Here is a 19,986-nt window from a genome sequence, read left to right on the forward strand (position 1 = left end):
TCTTGGGGTACTCAAGACTGCAAAAGGGCTATAAATGTTTCTCGCCTCATCTTAATAAGTATCTAGTATCAACGGATGTTGTGTTTTCAGAAGACACATCCTTTTTCTCTTCACCCACAAGTTCTGCAAGTGAGGAGGAGGATGAAGAATGGCTTGTGTATCAAGTGGTTAATTCAAGACCAACTGTTGGGCAATCAAGTGTGGTTGATTCTGATGCGTCTCTTGCTCATTTGGGTCTTGTTGTTAATATTCCTCCTGCTCCAGACAAACCACCAATTGTACAGGTGTACTCTCGGCGCCCAGTGACAACAGATACATGTCCTGCACCAGCTCCTTCGTCATCTGATCCTTCCAGTGATCTCGACCTTCCTATTAGCCTTCGGAAAGGTAAACGACACTGCAAATCTATCTATTCCATTGCTAACTTTGTGTCTTATGATCACCTGTCATCTTCCTCAAGTGTTCTTGTAGCCTCTATAGATTCTATTTCAGTACCTAAAACTGTTACAAAGGCCCTGAATCATCCTGGTTGGAAGAATGCAATGCTTGAAGAAATCTGTGCAATGGAGGATAATCATACATGGAAACTTGTTGATTTGCGTCAAGGAAAGAAAGTTGTTGGCTGCAAGTGGGTCTTTGCGATAAAAGTTAATCCTGATGGCTCTGTGGCACGACTGAAAGCCAGGCTTGTAGCTAGAGGATATGCTCAAACATATGGAGTAGACTATTCTGATACTTTCTCTCCAGTTGCCAAACTAAATTCAGTTCGACTATTTATTTCTATTGCTGCTTCCCAACAGTGGATGATACATCAGTTAGACATCAAGAATGCTTTTCTTCATGGTGATCTAGAAGAAGAAGTCTATCTGGAGCAACCTCCTAGGTTTGTTGCTCAGGGGGAGTATGGGAAGGTTTGTTGTCTGAAAAAAGCTCTCTATGGATTGAAGCAGAGTCCCCGTGCTTGGTTTGGAAAATTCAGTAAGGAGATTCAAGCATTTGGCATGAACAAGAGTGAGAAAGATCACTCCGTTTTCTACGAGAAATCAACTGCTGGTATCATACTTCTTGTGGTCTATGTCGATGATATAGTTATTATAGGAAATGATCATGCAGGAATTTCTGATCTTAAGGCATTCATGCATTCCAAGTTTCATACAAAGGACTAGGGTGAACTAAGTATTTCCTAGGAATAGAAGTATCAAGGAGCAAGAAAGGGATGTTCTTATCACAGAGGAAGTATGTGCTTGATCTGCTTAAAGAGACCGGTAAGATAGAAGCAAAGCCATGTACTACCCCGATGGTTCCTAATGTACAACTTATGTCAGATGATGGAGATCCCTTCTACAACCCTGAGAGGTATCGGAGAGTGGTTGGAAAGCTGAATTATCTCACCGTGACGCGACCAGATATTGCATATGCAGTAAGTGTTATTAGTCAGTTCACATCTGCGCCTACAATAAAGCATTGGGCGGCTTTAGAGCAGATTTTGTGCTATCTAAAGAAGGCTCCTGGTCTAGGCATACTATATAGTAGTTAGGGACACACTCGCATTGAGTGTTTTTCTTATGCGGATTGGGCAGGTTCTAAGTTTGATAGAAGATCCACTACAGGTTATTGTGCGTTCTTTGGTGGGAATCTAGTGGCTTGGAAAAGTAAGAAGCAGAGTGTTGTATCCCGTTCGAGTGCAGAATCTGAGTATAGGGCCATGGCACAGGCTACTTGTGAAATCATATGGATACATCAACTCTTATGTGAAGTGGGAATGAAGTGCACAATGCCAGCAAAGCTTTGGTGTGACAATCAAGCCGCTCTTCATATTGCTGCGAACCCAGTCTATCATGAAAGAACCAAACACATTGAGGTCGATTGTCACTTCATTCGTGAAAAGATTGAGGAAAATCTAGTCTCTACTGGCTATGTGAAGACTGGAGAGCAACTTGGGGATATTTTTACAAAAGCTCTAAATGGAACTCGAGTTGAGTACTTTTGTAACAAGCTGGGCATGATCAACATCTATGCTCCAGCTTGAGGGGGAGTGTTAGTTGTATATATCTGTATATACCATAATTTGGTTGTTTCCTTAGGGATAATATCTTCCTAATTTAGGACTCTCAATTGTATATATATATAAGTATTATTCCTTTAATAAAGAATAAGGGAATTGAGAAATACCTTGGTTGAGTTACACAATTATTGTTATCCAAATTTGAATAATTGTAAACTTTGAATCTTTCAAAGTTAGTAGCATAAAAGTAGAAAAGAAAACCGGTCAGATTCAAATTTGAACTGACTTCCGATTTATAATTATTTAGGCCTAGGTTTTATTTCGTTTTTTATCAATTTTATGAAAAATCAGTTTCTCCTCTAATTTTCTGCCCAAAAATAAAATAAAATCTTTTTCCTAGAGTTCCCTTTAAATATCCCAAAATTATGTAAACGGCTTCAAGGTGTTCTTCTTACAGTGAATGCATAAACTGACTCACTAAGCTCACAGCAAAGGTAATCTCTGGTCTCGTATGTGATAAGTATATTAACCTTCCTAGTAGCAAAACATAACTCCCTCAATCAATCGATTCTCCTTCTTCTACATGTTCGAGTTTAGTTGCCAAGGGTTTCACCCAAACCTATGGCATTGACTATCAGAAGACTTTTGCTCCAGTTGCAAAGCTAAATTCAATTCGGGTTCTTCTTTCACTAGTTGCAAATCTTGATTGGTCACTCTCGCAGTTTGACATAAAAAAAATGCATTTCTTAATGGTGACCTTGAGGAAGAAGTGTACATAGATGCACCACTGGGTTTTGAAGAAAAATTTGGGAGCAATAAGGTGTGTCAACTATTGAAGTCTTTATACGGTCTCAAGCAATCCTCAAGAACATGGTTCAAGAGATTTACAAGGTCCATTAAAAATCACAGCTTCCACTGAGGATAGATGGACCACACTTTATTTTTCAAACAATAAGGTGTGTCGACTACTAAAGTCTTTATACGGTCTCAAGCAATCCTCGAGAACATGGTTCAAGAGATTTACACGGTCCATTAAAAATCACAGCTTCCACTAAGGATAGATGGACCACACTTTGTTTTTCAAATATAATGAGAATGGAAAAATCACCATTCTTATTGTGTACATTGATAGTATTATTATTACAGGAGATGCTCTTAAAGAGATGGAGAAATTAAAAAGCACTTTGGCACAAGAATTCTAGATAAAAGATCTCGGAAACTTAAAGAACTTCTTAGCATGGAAGTGGTGAGATAAAAAAAAAAAAAAAGTTATTTCTGTTTCGCAAAGGAAATACACCTTGATCTTCTAGAGGAGACCAGAACACTTGGAAGCAAACCAACAAAGACACTGGTGTATGCAAACTTAAAACTCAAACATGCAGAAGAAGGAGAACCGGTTGATCGAGGGAGTTATTAGTGACTCTTAGGAAGGTTAATATGCTTATCACATACAAGACCAGACATTGCCTTTGTCAAGAGCTACGTGACTTAGTTTATGCACTCACCACGAGAAGAACACCTTGAAGCCATTTACAAAATTTTGAAATATTTAAAGGGAATACCAGGAAAAGGATTGGTTTTTTGGAAGAAATGAAGAGAGCAGTGTGGAAGCCTTCACCAATGTATTGGGTTGGTTTAGTTTCCAATAGAAGATCCACCATGGGCTATTGTACGTTCCTTTGGGGAAATTTGGTAACTTGGAAAAGTGAAAAAAATTCAGTTGTCACAAGGAGTAGTGTAGAAGAGGAGTTTCAATCCATTGCTCAAGGGACTTGCGAATTATTATGGTTAAAATTGATTTTAGACGAATTGAAAATTCCATTTAATGGTCCTATGAAATTATTTTGTGACAACAAGGCTACAATAAGTATTGTTCATAATCCAGTTCACTACAACATAACTAAACATGTGGAAGTCAATCATCATTTCATAAAAGAAAAAATCAAGCAGAAGATCATTAGCATGACCTTTGTCCCAACCACCAAGCAAGTAGCCAATGTGTTTACTTAAAGTCCACCTAAGCCGATTTTTGAAGACCTTTGTTCTAAGCTGGGCATGTTGGATATTTTCTTACCAGCTTGAGGGGGAGTGTGGAAAATCAAATCTGAAGATAATCCTGAATTACCTGCGTTTGAATAATCTGGTTTCTGTTTAATTATTTTAGGATATTATCTTGTTTTAGTTTAAAGTTTATTTGATTTTAGTTATTGTTATCCAAATTTAAATAATTGTAAACTTCGAATCTTTCAAAGTTAGTACCATAGAAGTAGGAAAGAAAACTGGTCAGATTCAAACTTGAACTGACTCCCGATTTCTATTTATTTAGGCCTTAGTTGTATTTCGTTTTTTGATCAATTTTATGAAAACATCAGTTTCTCCTCTGATTTTCTACACCTTACACTTCAACATTTGACATAAACCGTAGCCAAAAAAGCACTTCAGTTAGAATATTAATGTCTTTTAATGTTGGAGTTTTGAATTTATCATTCCAGTTATAAAAAGACAGCAGCAAAATAAAAAAATTATAACAAAATGATTGTGCAGATTTTATGGGACATCGCAAGAAATAAGAACACTAAGAAATATGGTGATTTTCAGCTGTAGAAGAATAAAACTAGTCAAGCTGAACAGGAGTATGACACACCTTGCGATGTAGAGCCTCACGTGCACCACCAGGATAAAGGAGAATATGTGATTTTTTTGAAAACAACTTGAAAAGGTTGCTTGCTGTTACAGGTACTGCACCATATATTCTTGTCCAATCAAAATAGGAAAATTCATCAGATGGACTTGCACGCCTCTCTAAGAACAACTCTGGATGTGCTACGCCACGAACCATAATATTCTTCTCACGCAAGAATTCTTCTATGAGGAAAGAAAGTTCTAATCCCATCAGCATGTGATAGCCCACCAACAAGACAGGACCTTCATTTGGAACTCCTGCAATGCCTTTCACTATCTTTCCATTTTCCAAAGTTGAGAACATTATTGGACTAGCACCAAAGCGAAGTAGTCTGCAACTCATGGCATTATAAAGCATCAGCTTCAGATTCACATACCTAAAAATATGTAAAAGAGTGCAACTAACACCCTGGCTGAGGATGGGGCTCAACCCAAGCTTAAACATGAGGGTGAAAAAACTACCCAGCAGCTAACTCAAGCTTTAAACCAATGTATCTATTATCATCCTTAACACACCTCAACTAAATTAGATCCAGTTTAATCTATGTAAATTAGATCCAGTTTAATCTATGTAAATTAGATCCGTTTAAACTGGGGCACATATAAAGGGATTGGTGCTGATTTACATAGATGTCACACTGGAATCTGTAAGAGAACCTGACAATTTGAAGGAAAAAAGACTAACTTTTTAAGAGCTAACTTTTAAGGAAAAAAGATACAGAATTGAAAAATGGGGAAAAAACACTCTTAAGTTCTACCTTTGTTCCACAATAATATATTCCCCTTCAAAAAAAATAAAAAAACACACACCAAGATGAGAAATGTGAGACTCCATTTAGCTACTTGTAGCAAAAGAATTACAAGTAAAAATTATTTTGAGAATGAAAAGGTTTAAATTTCACCTTATGAGGGACCAGAAAGGTGTGGCAAGACTGAGGGAGATGTCAACATTATGTACTATAACTTATATTAGAGAAGATCAAGTCACAATAATAGTCTGGATTCAGAATAACCTTGATTCCCAGTGATGTTCCATTAAAAAATAAGATAGTACAGATTTTTCTGTCGAATTACCTATTTTGTTGATCGAATGCACGTTTCAGTTCTGACATACTAGGAGGCAGAAAATCAGAAACGTAATCATGTCTCCTTGAACGGCGGTATCTCAAAGCACCTTTAATAATAGTCAGCAGATTAACTCCATCCTCCTGCACTATCACAATAAACATTGCAGTCAGAAGTTTCACCAAGTTTTCACAATGCAATCGTGCAGAGAATAAGTTCCACTGCAGTGATCAAATTTTACAGTGCTATGGACTTCCCAAAGGGCCACACAGTAAAAGTCAAAAAATGTCATCAAACAAATACCTTTTTGTAGCTAGTGTGTATGATTCAACAAGAAAAGAATGAGGAGCATAAGAAGAGGCAAAAACCACATGAGCATAATATTGTTTTCATGGGAAGAACATATAGTTTAGTAATCCACCTCCTAAGCTGAATGTTGATATCACAACCATTGAAGTAAGACTGCAGATATTTTAATCTTAGAGAGAATCACTTTCCATAGGAAACCTCCACAACCACCAGGCAAAGAGGGTTTTATGTCTCAAAAAGGCTAATCCAATGCCCAAACCCCATTCACATTTTGGTCCACGGACATGATTCTGACCTATTAGATAGCCTCTACTCCCTTCCCTGAACCTAAACCCAAACTTGAACCACAGGAAATCCCATTCAATGCTCAATTCCAGATGCAACAGTTGGTATCTAGAATTAAAACCTACATGGAAAAAGACATTCACATTTACTAATAATTGAGTAGGCTTCATCTTGATAGGCAAAGAGATTTAGATTTTTTTCATATACATATGCAAGCAAGGAAATACAATAAATATCAAAAAAGCTATACACCAAGATACACAGGACGTATACAATGGGTACCAAAAGACATTGCTAGAAAAAGACAACTCTAAAATAACTACTCCCTCCCTCAACTAGAACCTAATCAACAAAATCAATTAAAGGCATTGAGCCTACTTCTATGTACATGCTAGCTCAAAACACTATATTTCTAAGGAAAGAACACTTTAGCTCTTTAAGCGACTGCTCCTCACTTTCAAACACTCTTTAATTCTTTTCCTTCTAAATTATTAAAAAAAAAATGCATAGAAGAGCAGCACTCCAAACCTTCTTGTGTTTTCTTCCCACAAACAAGCTATGCCAACTTAAAAGAGTCCCCCTGAGTGTAGAAGGAAGGATCCATGCAATGCCGAACAAAGAGAACAGAAATTGCCACGGTGTAGAAGAATGTGATCAATACCTCTTCGCTGCTGCAAAGGAGACATTTGTTCGCCAATGACACCATTCTCTTATATGAAGCTAATCCAAAGTCACCACTTACCCCAACTAGCTTCTCATGTCAAAAAACTCACTTTTAATGGGACCCATGAATTCCAAATGAAGGCCATTGGGAAAGAAAGTGCATGCTCCGGATCCATAATGGAAAATAAAGATTTGATGGAGAAGACCCCATTCCTAGAATACATGCATACCACTTTATCCTTCTATGCCCTCTTCATGGGCCTTCCTTGAAGCTTTGAGAAGAAAGCCTTTATATTATCTAGCTCCCAATCATTTAAGTATCTAGTGAAACAAGGATTCTAGTGGCCCCCATCACCCAAATCATCCTACACATGCACCACCCAAGCCCCTATTAACAATGCTAAGGCATATATGGAGGGGAAAGATGTAAATAAGGGTTCATCCCTGCACCACCTATTCCAAAACTTCACCCTCCTTCTGTTTCCCATCTCAAAGGATACTCTATTGCCAACCAAGTCTCATCCTTTCTGATGTTTTTTCAAACTTCAACCCTATACCCTTCCCTTACATTGTAGGAACACCAACCCCCCTAATCTTCTTCATGCTTTCCCTGAATGACCTTTTTTCAAAATGCTTCTCCTTCCAAAGTGTATCTCCAAAATGCTTTCCTAACTAGAGAGGCTTAGATTATGTGATCCACTTCTACAAATCCAAAATACCCTGGAGGAAAAAAAAGGTGGAATATCAAATTTTAGGAAAAGTTCATCCAAATTTCATATCTTGAACATCAATTAATCATTTGTTCCTGCTTGCAATTATCTTAGGTGAAAAAAATTTAAAACATACATGCTTGAATTATATCCAAAATTCAAGTGTAAGAACCATAGAACTGAGTGATAAAGATGTAGCCGTTGCTTAAGAAACCCAGTGAACCAACATATTCACAAGTTCGCATACTGCAATTAGACTACCCTCATCCTTTATAAAATGATAATGCATTCACTCATACCATCAAGTGCCACAGAATCTTAATGTTTAGTTATTTGATCTTATGTCATGATACAAAGGGTATTCATGCAATATCCATGTTTCCATGTCCTATTCATCATTTGAGGAAATCTTGTCAAGTTTATGACCTGACATGGACCACAGACAAGGAACCTTGTGGCTGCAAGGTCAAAATGTTATCTCATGTTAGGTATCTATCAAAACTCGGTAGGGTGGTGAAAAATCATGATATGATGTGATTTGATCATCTTAAGCTATGGGTTCTCAAATAATAGATTGATTTCAGTAAGATATGCTTCATTTTATGAATGAAATTTGCTAATTATTAAAGTCAACTTTCTGATGATTAGTGATTGATTATTAATCTGGTTCAATAACAGCAAACAAGAAAATATCCAAAAATGGCATGCCACGTGTGGAAAACCTCTACCAAGAGGTCAAAAACCACAGCAACAATCATGGCACCCAAAACTTCACTAACCAAAGTTCAAAGTACAAGATTGGTCTCAGTGAACGTGGGTCTTAAGATCAATCCCAACATTAGTCTCATTTGAATTCTTCTACTTTTGATCTTCAACTTGCCAAATGCTCTTCATCTCAGAAAGCACCTTGAAATCACACTGAAACTGAGCTTCACAACAGATGTTGAATCACTTCAACTAAAACTCCTAAAGCCCTATGGATCAGCTTTCCAAAATCTCTCCAGAATCAATGAACACAACAAATGAAAAATCAACATATCAGATCCATTGCAAAATCACAACTGAGGAGATTCAATTACAATGTTCACAAGATTTGGATTGATCAATTAAAAACCTAGGTTTCTATCCTAGAAGAGGCTCTCAAATGATCTCTCTCAATTGGAACAAATGAGCAGAAAGTCCTCTCCAAAAGTCGCTAAAAAATCACATCTAAGGATTTATTGACAGGCAAAAGACTCAGATAAAATAAAAAAACATGTGGTACGGTCCAATCGGTTCTCAAAGACTCCAAATTGAAAGTCCCAAACCAAATCATACTGACCCAAGCACATTCTATAGTGTGGCATTAGAAAAGCGCCAAGAAGCCGCAAAATCAAGCAAAACCGCACCCCCTAAGTAGTTTCAAACCATGGGGCCATTTGCAAGAAACAATAATACTCTTTGAGACAAAACATTCAGACCAAGCAGTTTCAATCCATGTAAAAGCTCCTGTTCTGTCATCAAACCACTTTGCCTGGGCACAACAAACTGCAGGGCAGTTTGGACAGACCTGGTTTAAGGGCATTCTATCCTCAAACTGCTCACCCTGAACCATTTAAACCTCTAGGCAGTTTGCAAGGCTTCCAATCCATCTTGCTTCTACAATGCTGGGAGCAAGTGAAAAGAACTGCTCTTTGAGCTCTCTCATCTTCTACGTTTGACCTAAGCTAAACTAACTCCCAGGCATGTTTTGGAGATCCTAATAGGTCTACGATATCTAAGAAATGCTAGAAAGACTACAACCTGGTCTTGTGAAAAATTGGAATAATTCTACTCCAACCAGTCATTACCTTCAGTGATGAATCTGTCTTGGTCCTCAACCAAAACTTCACCAGTCTTGAACCCAACATAAACACATCTTCAAGACTGATCTTAAGGTGTTGGTATAAGATTAAATACTTATACAGAATATATATTTTTGGGCTGCTGGAACTCTGATTTTATTGATGAAGAATGCTGAATTTATACATGAACTTGTAACTTAAATGACATTAGAATAGCAGAAAATCAAGCTACTAGATGATGAACAACTACTTCCTATAAAATAGAAACCAAATCTTGACCAAATAAAAATAAGAAAATATCTAGATGTTGCAGATTTTGTGCAAGACTCCAGCTGCAATATTCAAAATTCAAATTCCAGCAAATACTAAGTCAAAATTCAACACTCCTCCTTGACTTCGTAGATGCAAACTCCAAGTCTTGCACGTAGACACTCAAACCAAACTTCGAAAGGAGTCTGCTTCAGAAAATATACTGCTCCATTTTGTTGTGGATTATATGGTGCAGTGAGCTGGTGAACATTGTTTGCATTCAATTTCAAGGATGGCATCTTTTGAGATCCACCAACATCAGTATGCACCAGTTGCAGTTTTTGGGTTGCTCTCCAGGATATTTTCTTTGGAAAGGGAAGTTTAGTTTGCTTCCCATATTGACAAGTAGCACATATAGGAAGATCTTTTTCTAAGTCAGGAAGTCCTTCAACTATTTGATTTTTCTTCATGTAGAGCACATCATCATGATGAAAGTGCTCGACCCTTCTGTCCCAAAACATTGTTGTGCTATCTTGTTGTAAAATAGCAGTATGCTCATCTTCCAGTAAATTCAAGGCAAAACTCTTGCCCTTCATTTTTATGTTGAACACCTCTTTGCCTTCAGCATCCTTGATAATGCAATTCCTATCTTCAAAATAAACTTTAAATTCTTTCTCAACGAGCTGTCCAACACTGAGTAAGTTTTGGTCAATGTCAGGCACAAACAAAACATCATAAATGAGTTTCAAACCTGTTTGGCTTTCGATAGCAACCGTTCCTTTGCCCTTCACTGGAATATACTCACCATTTCCAATTTTGACTTTGGAAATAGTTGTTCTATCAAGTTCTCTAAAGAGATCTTGATTATTTGTCATGTGATTTGTACAACCACTATCCACAAGCCAACTTTCAGAGGTGCTTTTATTAGCAAAACACGTTGCTGCAAACAATTGCTCCTCCTGGCAATAATCAACTGCTGCACTAGTTTCTTCCTGTTGTTGATTTTTGCAAATCCTCTCCACATGTCCTTGTTTACCACACTTGTTGCATTTCACATCTGGTCTCCACCAACATTTTTGTGGAGAATGATTTGTCTTCTTGCAATGAGGACAAGGTGGAAAAACTCCATTTTTCTGGTTGTTGCTGCATGGCTTGTTGTTGTTCATCTTTCCATTTTTATGGCCTGCATTTTTCTGCATTCTTGCTTGAAATGCTCCTTCTGTAGTATCTCCTTGTCTCATGAGTCTTCTTTGTTCCACAGCCTCCAAGGAATGTAATAATTCTGTCAAGCTAATAGTTGACAGATCTTTTGAATTCTCCAAAGAGGAAATTGTAGCTTCATATTTCTCAGGAAGTGTAACCAATATCTTTTGAACAATCTTCTCATTGGAAAATTCTTTTCCAAGCAGCCTAACTTTGTCTGCTATTGAAAGAAGTTGTGCAGCATAGTCTTTAACAGCATCAGACTCCCTCATTTTCTTCATTTCAAATTCTCGAATCAAGTTCATCACCTGCATGTTCTTGATTCTTTCATCTCCTTTGTATTCCTCCTTGAGATACTCCCAAATTTCTGCAGCTGAATCAATTTTCATGATTTTGATGAAAATTGATGGTGAAACTGCAGCAAACAAGCAAGCTTTCGCTTTAGCCTTTCTTGTCCTTCTTTCTTTATGCAACTTCATTTGAGCCACAGTTGGATTGGCTCCTAGGGGAGGAACTTCATAATTTTCTTCCACTGCTTCCCAAACATCAAGTGCTTGTAGATGAACTGTCATTCTAACAGCCCAAGTTTCATAATTGTCTCCATCAAGAATTGATGGTGCAACTGTGAGACTTGACTCTTCCATTGCTAGATGATTTTAGAAGGTGTTTGGGTTCTCACCTCACTGGCCCCTCAAGATAACTATGGCTCTGATACCACTTTGTTGGTATAAGATTAAATACTTATACAGAATATATATTTTTGGGCTGCTGGAACTCTGATTTTATTGATGAAGAATGCTGAATTTATACATGAACTTGTAACTTAAATGACATTAGAATAGCAGAAAATCAAGCTACTAGATGATGAACAACTACTTCCTATAAAATAGAAACCAAATCTTGACCAAATAAAAATAAGAAAATATCTAGATGTTGCAGATTTTGTGCAAGACTCCAGCTGCAATATTCAAAATTCAAATTCCAGCAAATACTAAGTCAAAATTCAACATAAGGACTCATTTCAGTGAAAAACCTAATCTATTGCTTTATAAAGAACATGTCATGAAATCACCAATTGACAAATTAACATTACAGGCAGAATCACCAAAGGATGGAAAGAGAACTTTATCAAATTTAAGTAAATAATTGACATACTTGACAAAGAGTTCAAATTGAAATTCAACAGTGTATGTCAAATCTTGATATGTTGAGAAGCTCTATTGATCTAAAAGCTAATCCCTAATGAAGAGAATTTTAAGAGAGTCTAGGAGCAGCATAACAACACATACATTTAACCTACCAGTAAGAGGGTATGCCCATTGTCCTTGAAGTAACGAACTCTACAATTCTGTAGTAAATTCCAAAGTCGTCGAGCTTCATCTCCACTAGGAAGCATGTTGTCCTTGCCACTAAAATGCAAATACACCATCAAACCTAAAATTCCATCAAGATATACCAATTTAAAAGTAACTTACATTGATATCTCATATAAGAATGGAGAAACAGAAAAAGAAAATCAACAAATTACTTCCCAAAACTATATAATATCAAAATTTTAATCCAGATGATTAATAATAAATAGTGCTTGATAATTTGTTTAGCCACCAAATAGATAAAGATACTAAAGTTATTCTATTCATATTAGCATTAATCTTGAACTATACCAACTTAAAAACAAAATTCATACCTAGGAACAGACAAGCTCAAGTATACTCCTGAAAATTAATCCAGTTTTATCAATCTCTCTCTGTCTCTCTCTCTCTCTCTCTCTCCCTATATATATATATATATATATATATATATATATTATCAGAAATATGCTTTGATATGGATAAAGACACATGTGAAGGATAAGGAATCCTCCCCAAATTTACAAAAACTGATCAAAGAATAGATGATTGAACCTCTTCCAATATACAATGGAGACCCAAACATCAGTACAGTACCACAAAAGGATATATAAAACAACTCATCACTCCATGAGGGTTATCAATATATATATATATATATATATATATATATTATCAGAAATATGCTTTGATATGGATAAAGACACATGTGAAGGATAAGGAATCCTCCCCAAATTTACAAAAACTGATCAAAGAATAGATGATTGAACCTCTTCCAATATACAAAGGAGACCCAAACATCAGTACAGTACCACAAAAGGATATATAAAACAACTCATCACTCCATGAGGGTTAACAATATATATATATATATATTATCAGAAATATGCTTTGATATGGATAAAGGCACATATGAAGGATAAGGAATCCTTACAAAAACTGATCAAAGAATAGATGATTGAACCTCTTCCAATATACAAAGGAGACCCATACATCAGTACAGTACCACAAAAGGATATATAATATAAAACAACTCATCACTCCATGAGGGCTAAAACAACCTTCAAAATCGAATCAATGTTTCTCTCCTTGTTATCCAAACCCTTATGATTTACACACTGCATACCAATTGAGATGAACAACATTGAGAGGAGTACCCTTAAAGATTGTGGTACAAGAGGCCTTGAAAGAGGAATAGAAACAAATTAGATCCCATAGTCTTCCTCCACTTGTCCTAAAAAATTTTGCATTTGTTTCTCACCACAATCCAAACCATCATGAGATAGGTGATTTACCATAGGACTTTAGCTCTAGTGAGGCTCCTCAAACCACTAAAGGAGATGGCCATTATATCACATATACTTTAGGGAAGAACCCAATCCAAGCTAGCTAGTTTGAATAGCCTATGTCATAGCTCCTAAAATAACAGACGATAGAATATATAGAGATGACCGAAACCAATGGGAAATGAAAAAATACCATGGATGCAATGGTTATGACCTGAATCAATGGGAAATGAAAAACTCCAAGGATGTGTTTGCAATCAAGGGGAAATGAAAAAAAAGCTCGACAATGCTATCGTAATGATCGAAATCCATGAAAAATGAAAGACACAAAGGATGTCATCACAATGATTGAAATTGATCAGAAAGTTAGAACTAAGGGTTTGTAAGGTCTTTTCGTCTGTAACATGTCCTTTTTTGTGGATAGGAAAACAAAAGATATATTTATAAAGAAAGTACCTAAAAAAAAAACAAAAACAAGGTACACATAATATATACAATTAATGCCCAAAACAAGCAAATAAAAGGAAGAAAGAATACAAAAAAAAACAATCTCCCTCTCCTTACCTCGAAATCAACCAATTTACAAAGTCTATCATTGACATAGAAAGTGTTAGGATAAAGCCATTAAAAGCATGACATGACATAATAAACTCTTAAATTTTATTATTTATTTAATAAAATTCCAATTCATTTTTATTTATCCTATTTCCATACATTATACCTTGTAAGCACTCTAGCTTGCATCTTTTGCATTGTACGTTGACTTGGGTACATTAAGAGTTGCACGGAATATCTAAGTTACGGGTTCCTTGCAAATACATGACTTGTTCACAATTGGTTTGTGGGTCTAGGCAACGCATTAGAGCTTGTAGTGTACCACCTCCTAATTCGAGGGATGGTCGATCTTGGTCATCAAGATGAATTTCCCATGACGAGTACATTAGTGTGTATGGTTACACATTGGACAAGACCTATGGTGAGTTATGATTTAAAGTTATCAAGCAGTCATGACTTCACCAAGCTACTTCATTGTATTGTCTCTCAACCTTGAGAGAATATTGAGTTTGTGCTAAGGTTAGTGGTAGTTTTGACATACGAGTGACATCATAAGTTGATTATATATTCTCTATGAATTGGTTCACTATTGATGGAAACCGATAGTAATAAGTATTCTCCGTGGAGGCACCACGATATCTCATGGAATTGACACAAAAGATCCCCTTAGGTGATCCTAAGGAGGTGTGTTCATGAAAACTATGTTCATGAAAACTATGTTCATAATAGTTCCTTAAGTGGAACTTGATATTAACTCTTTAAGAGCTAAAACATGTCAATTGAACACACAATAGGACAGTAAAAATAGTCTTGAAAGGCTAATAGTTTTCAACTTGTTAGACTACAGACATCAGTTCATAAAGAGACCGAACACAATGGATAGCAGGTCACAGACCCTAGCACATAGTGTCTCATTGTTAATTACATAGGATATTGGAGTTCAGTTGATTCTCTATCTTAAGATGTTGAATCTGTCAAAATATTGTGTGAATGACCGAATACCTTGGCCTTGAGTTTTGTATATTATATATAGACTTTACAAGGATGCTTTACATGGAAAGCAAATAAAAGCAAATAAATTCCAGCATGATTCTAGCCCTATACATGTAAACTATAATCTGTCAAATAATATATGCTAACTGTACAAAATAATAAATGAAGAAATAAGGAAACAATTGTGGGCTAAAATAAGGAAAGAAGGGTGGGCTAAATTAAGGAAGGAAGTGTGGACAGCAAGTGTGGGCTAAAATAAGGAAGGAAGTGTGACAGCAAAGCTGTCCTTTGATAGCTGTCCTTTGACCAGCAAAGTTGTCCTAGTGTGGACAGCAAAGCTATCCTTTGACAGCCCCCCTCAAATTGATGCAGGTTGATCAACAAGCATCAATTTGCTACTTAGCAAGCAATGTCGATGACGAAGGAGAGCCTTGGTGAAGATATCAGCAATTTGTAAGTCGGTGGAAATATGTGGAAGAGTGATAACACGAGCTTCAAAGGCTTCACGGATAGAGTGACAGTCCACTTCAATATGCTTTGTGCGCTCATGATAGACAGGATTGGCCGTGATCTGAATAGCGCTTGTATTATCGGCATGGAGAGGTGTAGGATCGGTCTCAGAAAAATCTAACTCCGCAAGCATACCTCGAAGCCAAATGATTTCAGAACAAGCAAGAGACATCGCCCGGTACTCAGATTCCGTAGATGACTTAGAGACTCTGTCTTGCTTCTTACTTTTCCAAGATATCAATGCATCTCCTAAGAACACACACCAACCAGTGATGGAGCGACGGGTATCCGCACAACCTGCCCAATCAGCATCACTCTAAGCAGCAAGGCGAGTAGAATTGCCTGCAGGGAAGAACAAGCCACGAGTAGAAGTGCCTTGAACATAGCGTATGATCCTACGAACAGCAGCCAAATGAAGATGACGAGGAATCTGAAGGAACTGGCTGACTTGCTGTACAGCAAAAGAAATGTCCGGTCTAGTAATGGTGAGATAAACAAGGCTACCCACCAACTTCCTGTATAAACTGGGATCAGCAAGTAAGTCGTCCTCCTCTTTGCGAAGCTTGACATTTAATTCCATGGGAGTATCAACAGAAGTAGCCCCTTGTAGACCAGTTGTAGCCACCAAGTCACTCGCATACTTATGTTGATTGAGGAAAATACCAGAGGGACTATGATGCACCTCAAGACCAAGAAAATATGTGAGAGGTCCAAGATCTTTCATATGAAAGGACTCGGAGAGATGAGTTTTGAGCTGACCAAGTAAAGCAGAATCGGAACCAGTGATCACAATATCATCAACATAAACCAAAAGAACAACAATACCCATGTCTGATTTCCGAAGAAACAAGGAAGTGTCATACTTGCTCTGCCTGAATGAAAATTGTAATAAAGTGGTGCGGAATTTCTCAAACCAGGCCCTCGGAGCCTATTTGAGACCATAAAGAGAGCGACGAAGCTTACACACCTGTGAAGTCGGAGAGGGAAACAATCCCGGGGGTGACTTCATATAAATACACTCTTTAAGATCCCCATGAAGAAAAGCATTTTTTACATTCATCTGATGTAATGGCCAATCACTGGAAGCAGCAAGAGCTAGAATCGTACGAACAGTAGTCATTTTAGCCACAGGAGCAAAGGTCTCTTCATAATTGACACCATATTCCTGATTATTCCCAAGTGCAACAAGCCGAGCTTTGTAACGATCCAAACTTCCATCAGATCGGACCTTGACTGAGTAAACCCATTTGCAACCCAGAGGAACAATAGTGGGAGGACAGGGCTCAATGTCCCAAGTGTGATTGGCCTCTAGAGCGACAATTTCTTCCTGCATAGCTTGTCGCCAACAATCATGCTTAGCAGCATGTGAGTAGCATGTGGGAATATCAAATTTGGACAATGCAGCAGTAAGGGCTAAAATAGAATTGCCAGAACTGGAAGAGGGAAATTCATACCTATTCGAAGGTACAGACACTCGAGAAGAGCGACGTACTGAAGGTGCTGCAACTGACTGCATCTGGAGCGTGGTAGGATCAGATATCGGGTGAGCCACCGAAAGAGACTGTGGGCGGGAGCGTCTCGTATACACAATACCTGGTTGAAAACGAGAACTGACTGGATGAAGATCTGAGAACTGTTGCTCAAAGGAGGGAAGGACCACAGTAGAAGAGGATGACACAGTAGAAGAGGAGACAGGAAAGAAATGTTGATTTTCAAAGAAAATAACATTCCTAGAAATACGTGTACGATGTAATGTAGGATCATAGCAAACAAATCCCTTTTGACACATATTATATCCCAAGAAAGCACATCGAACAGATTGAGCAGATAATTTATGTCGCTCATGAGGAGGTAAATGAACAAAGCATACACAACCAAAAATACGAAGGTGATCATAACTAGGTTGCTTAGCAAATAAGCGGAAATAGGGAGACTCCATATGTAGGACTTGAGAAGGTAAACGATTAATCAAGTGAGTAGCAGTTTTTAGAGCCTCTACCCAAAACATGGATGGAACAGAAGATTCTAACAAGAGAGTACGTACCACATCTAAAAGATAACGATTTTTGCGTTCGGCAACTCCATTTTGTTGAGGAGTAGAGGGACATGAACGTTGATGAATAATACCCTTAGAAGCCAAGAATGCTTGAAACTCAGTAGACAAATACTCACCACCAAAATCTGTGCGTAATGTCTTAATAGAAGTAGAAAATTGATTGTCAACATACGCTAAAAACTCAGTGAAAGTACGAAATACCTCAGATTTAGAGCGAAGAAAGTAGACCCAAGTAAATCTGCTATGATCATCAATGAAAGTCACATAATATTTAAATTTCTCATGTGAACTAACCGGGGAAGGTCCCCAAACATCACTATGGATAAGATCAAAGCAGTGAGATGCTCTACTTGCATGCAAAGGGAAGGGAAGAGTTTTACTTTTACCAAGTTTGCAAGAATCACACTCAAGAGATAAAGAATAACGATCCTTATTACCAGGTAAATCAGAGTTCAATACATGAGATAAGATCTGAGTATTGGGATGGCCTAAACGACGATGCCACACCATACTAAGATCTGAAACATTATTACAAGCAAAAGACTTAATAGAAGAACGTGGAGAAAAATCTGGAACAGGTAAAAATAGTGGAAACAAGCGCCCCACTTTAGGTCCCTTCGCGATCGGCTTCCCCGTTACCTGGTCCTGCACAACACAACCATTACCAGAAAAATTAACAGCACAATTGTTATCAACTAATTGGCCAACAGAAATAAGATTTGTGGAAAGCTGAGGGGCAAGAAACACATCAGTGAACTTAGAAGAGGCATCGCCGATAGCAGCTATGGGCAAAGAGCTGCCATTGGCAGTCTGAATGGAAGATTGACCAGCGTAGGGCCGAACATGACACAAAGCGGTGGGATTATTAGTCATGTGATTAGAGGCCCCCGAGTCCACGTACCAGAGTTTAGTAGAATTGTTACCTTGAAACCCCATTGCTGATAATGCTGAAATTAATATTCGTTGCACCATTTCTGGGGTGCAGTAATCTGGTGCAGGAGGTGCAGGAACAGAGCACGCAGCTGAAGGAGAGTCGTGTGTTGCTACAGGAGGGACAATAACCGAAGTCTGAAATGCTTGGGCCTGACGATTCTGGGGGCGAATACGACATTCTTTGATAATGTGACCTTTCTTCTTGCAATAAGAACAAAACTTCTTAGGGCAAGTGGCAGCAATATGTCCATATTCCTTGCAACAAAAACACTGCAAGTTTTTAGAATGCATAGGTGGTCCGCGTCCTTGGGCAGCATAATGTCACAAGATGCTTCAAATGACCCTCCCCATGGCTTATATAGGAGGTGAGAAGCTTCTAGAGACCCTTGGAGACATCCACACTTAGCCACTAGTGGGAAGAGTGTGGAAAGTTCTAGAAATGCCTAGAGAAGTCCACACAACTCTACACTATGGTAGAAGGCATGAGAAGGGTCCAAAGCTTTCTAGAGAAATCTAGAAGTCTCTTGAATATTCTAGAATAGTGTAGGACATTCTAGAAGTCTCTTGAATATTCTAGAATAGTGTAGGACATTCTAGAATATTCATGAATTGTAAGGAACCCTCCAAGGTTCTAGAGAGTTCCATTGGTGCCTATAAATAGGTGAGGGCCTCATTTGGCCAAGGCACCAAGCAAGTGAGCATCCAAGCACTTGTAAAGGTTTCCTTGAGTTAGTGAAAGCTTCCATTTTTTCAAGAGTTGCCTACCAAGCTTCTTAAGCTTTTAAGTCGCGAGTGTCTTAGCCGAGCAAGCTAAGCATTGGGGAGCAAGGCTGACTTAGCAAAATCAAGCGTCTTGGCTTGTCTAAGTGCCGCACGAGCTTAGTGAACGACTAAGTCCATGACAAGTGGTATCAGAGCGTGGCTACGAAGCGGGCATAAGGGAAGCATGTCGGGCTCTAACATGGAGGAGTATAGCGAACAAACCCGTGGAAGGGAGGCCGAGCCTACTGCACGGGGCAGGGGCAGAGGTAAGAAGGATACATCTCGTGATGTTGTTGCCAACATGGAGGCAAGGTTAGCCAAGGTGGAGCTAGCCATGGCAGACACCCGGGAAGGGGTGGACTTGATCGAGCAAGGCATGGAGAAGGGCTTAGAGGATCTAAGGGAGTAGATCCAAGACCTTCGCGAGGGGGTGCTGGTCTCGCAAGTTCAGTCGGTGTCACACGAGGAGTTCATGTCTTTCCAAGACAAGGTCATGAGCATGTTCGCTAGTGTGGAGTCAAGGATGGAGGCCTTGACTGCACGAGTGG

The 19,986-nt window shown here is 38.2% G+C and overlaps 2 protein-coding genes across 7 annotated transcripts in view; both read right to left on the minus strand.

Moving 5' to 3' along the window:
- Window positions 1–19,986, minus strand: part of LOC100253864 (phytyl ester synthase 1, chloroplastic) — a 63,738-nt gene that overhangs the window by 15,454 nt on the left and 28,298 nt on the right. For all 6 annotated transcript variants that reach the window (XM_059742580.1, XM_019224953.2, XM_019224954.2 and 3 more), the window contains exons 8-10: window positions 12,295–12,403; window positions 5,762–5,895; window positions 4,650–5,019 (exon numbers count right to left, since the gene is read on the minus strand). In XM_059742580.1, coding sequence (XP_059598563.1) covers window positions 4,650–5,019; window positions 5,762–5,895; window positions 12,295–12,403 — 613 coding nt within the window. The remainder of the gene's footprint in view (window positions 1–4,649; window positions 5,020–5,761; window positions 5,896–12,294; window positions 12,404–19,986) is intronic.
- LOC104881421 (uncharacterized) lies at window positions 18,158–19,097 on the minus strand. Its single transcript, XM_010661654.3, has 2 exons — window positions 18,667–19,097; window positions 18,158–18,388 (listed from the first exon to the last, which is right to left on the minus strand). Exons 1-2 carry the CDS (start codon window positions 18,965–18,967, stop codon window positions 18,351–18,353), a joined length of 339 nt encoding a protein of 112 aa, XP_010659956.1. The 5' UTR covers window positions 18,968–19,097; the 3' UTR covers window positions 18,158–18,350.

Source organism: Vitis vinifera, chromosome 14 (genome assembly GCF_030704535.1).
Source record: "Vitis vinifera cultivar Pinot Noir 40024 chromosome 14, ASM3070453v1".
Classification (NCBI taxonomy): Eukaryota; Viridiplantae; Streptophyta; class Magnoliopsida; order Vitales; family Vitaceae; genus Vitis; species Vitis vinifera.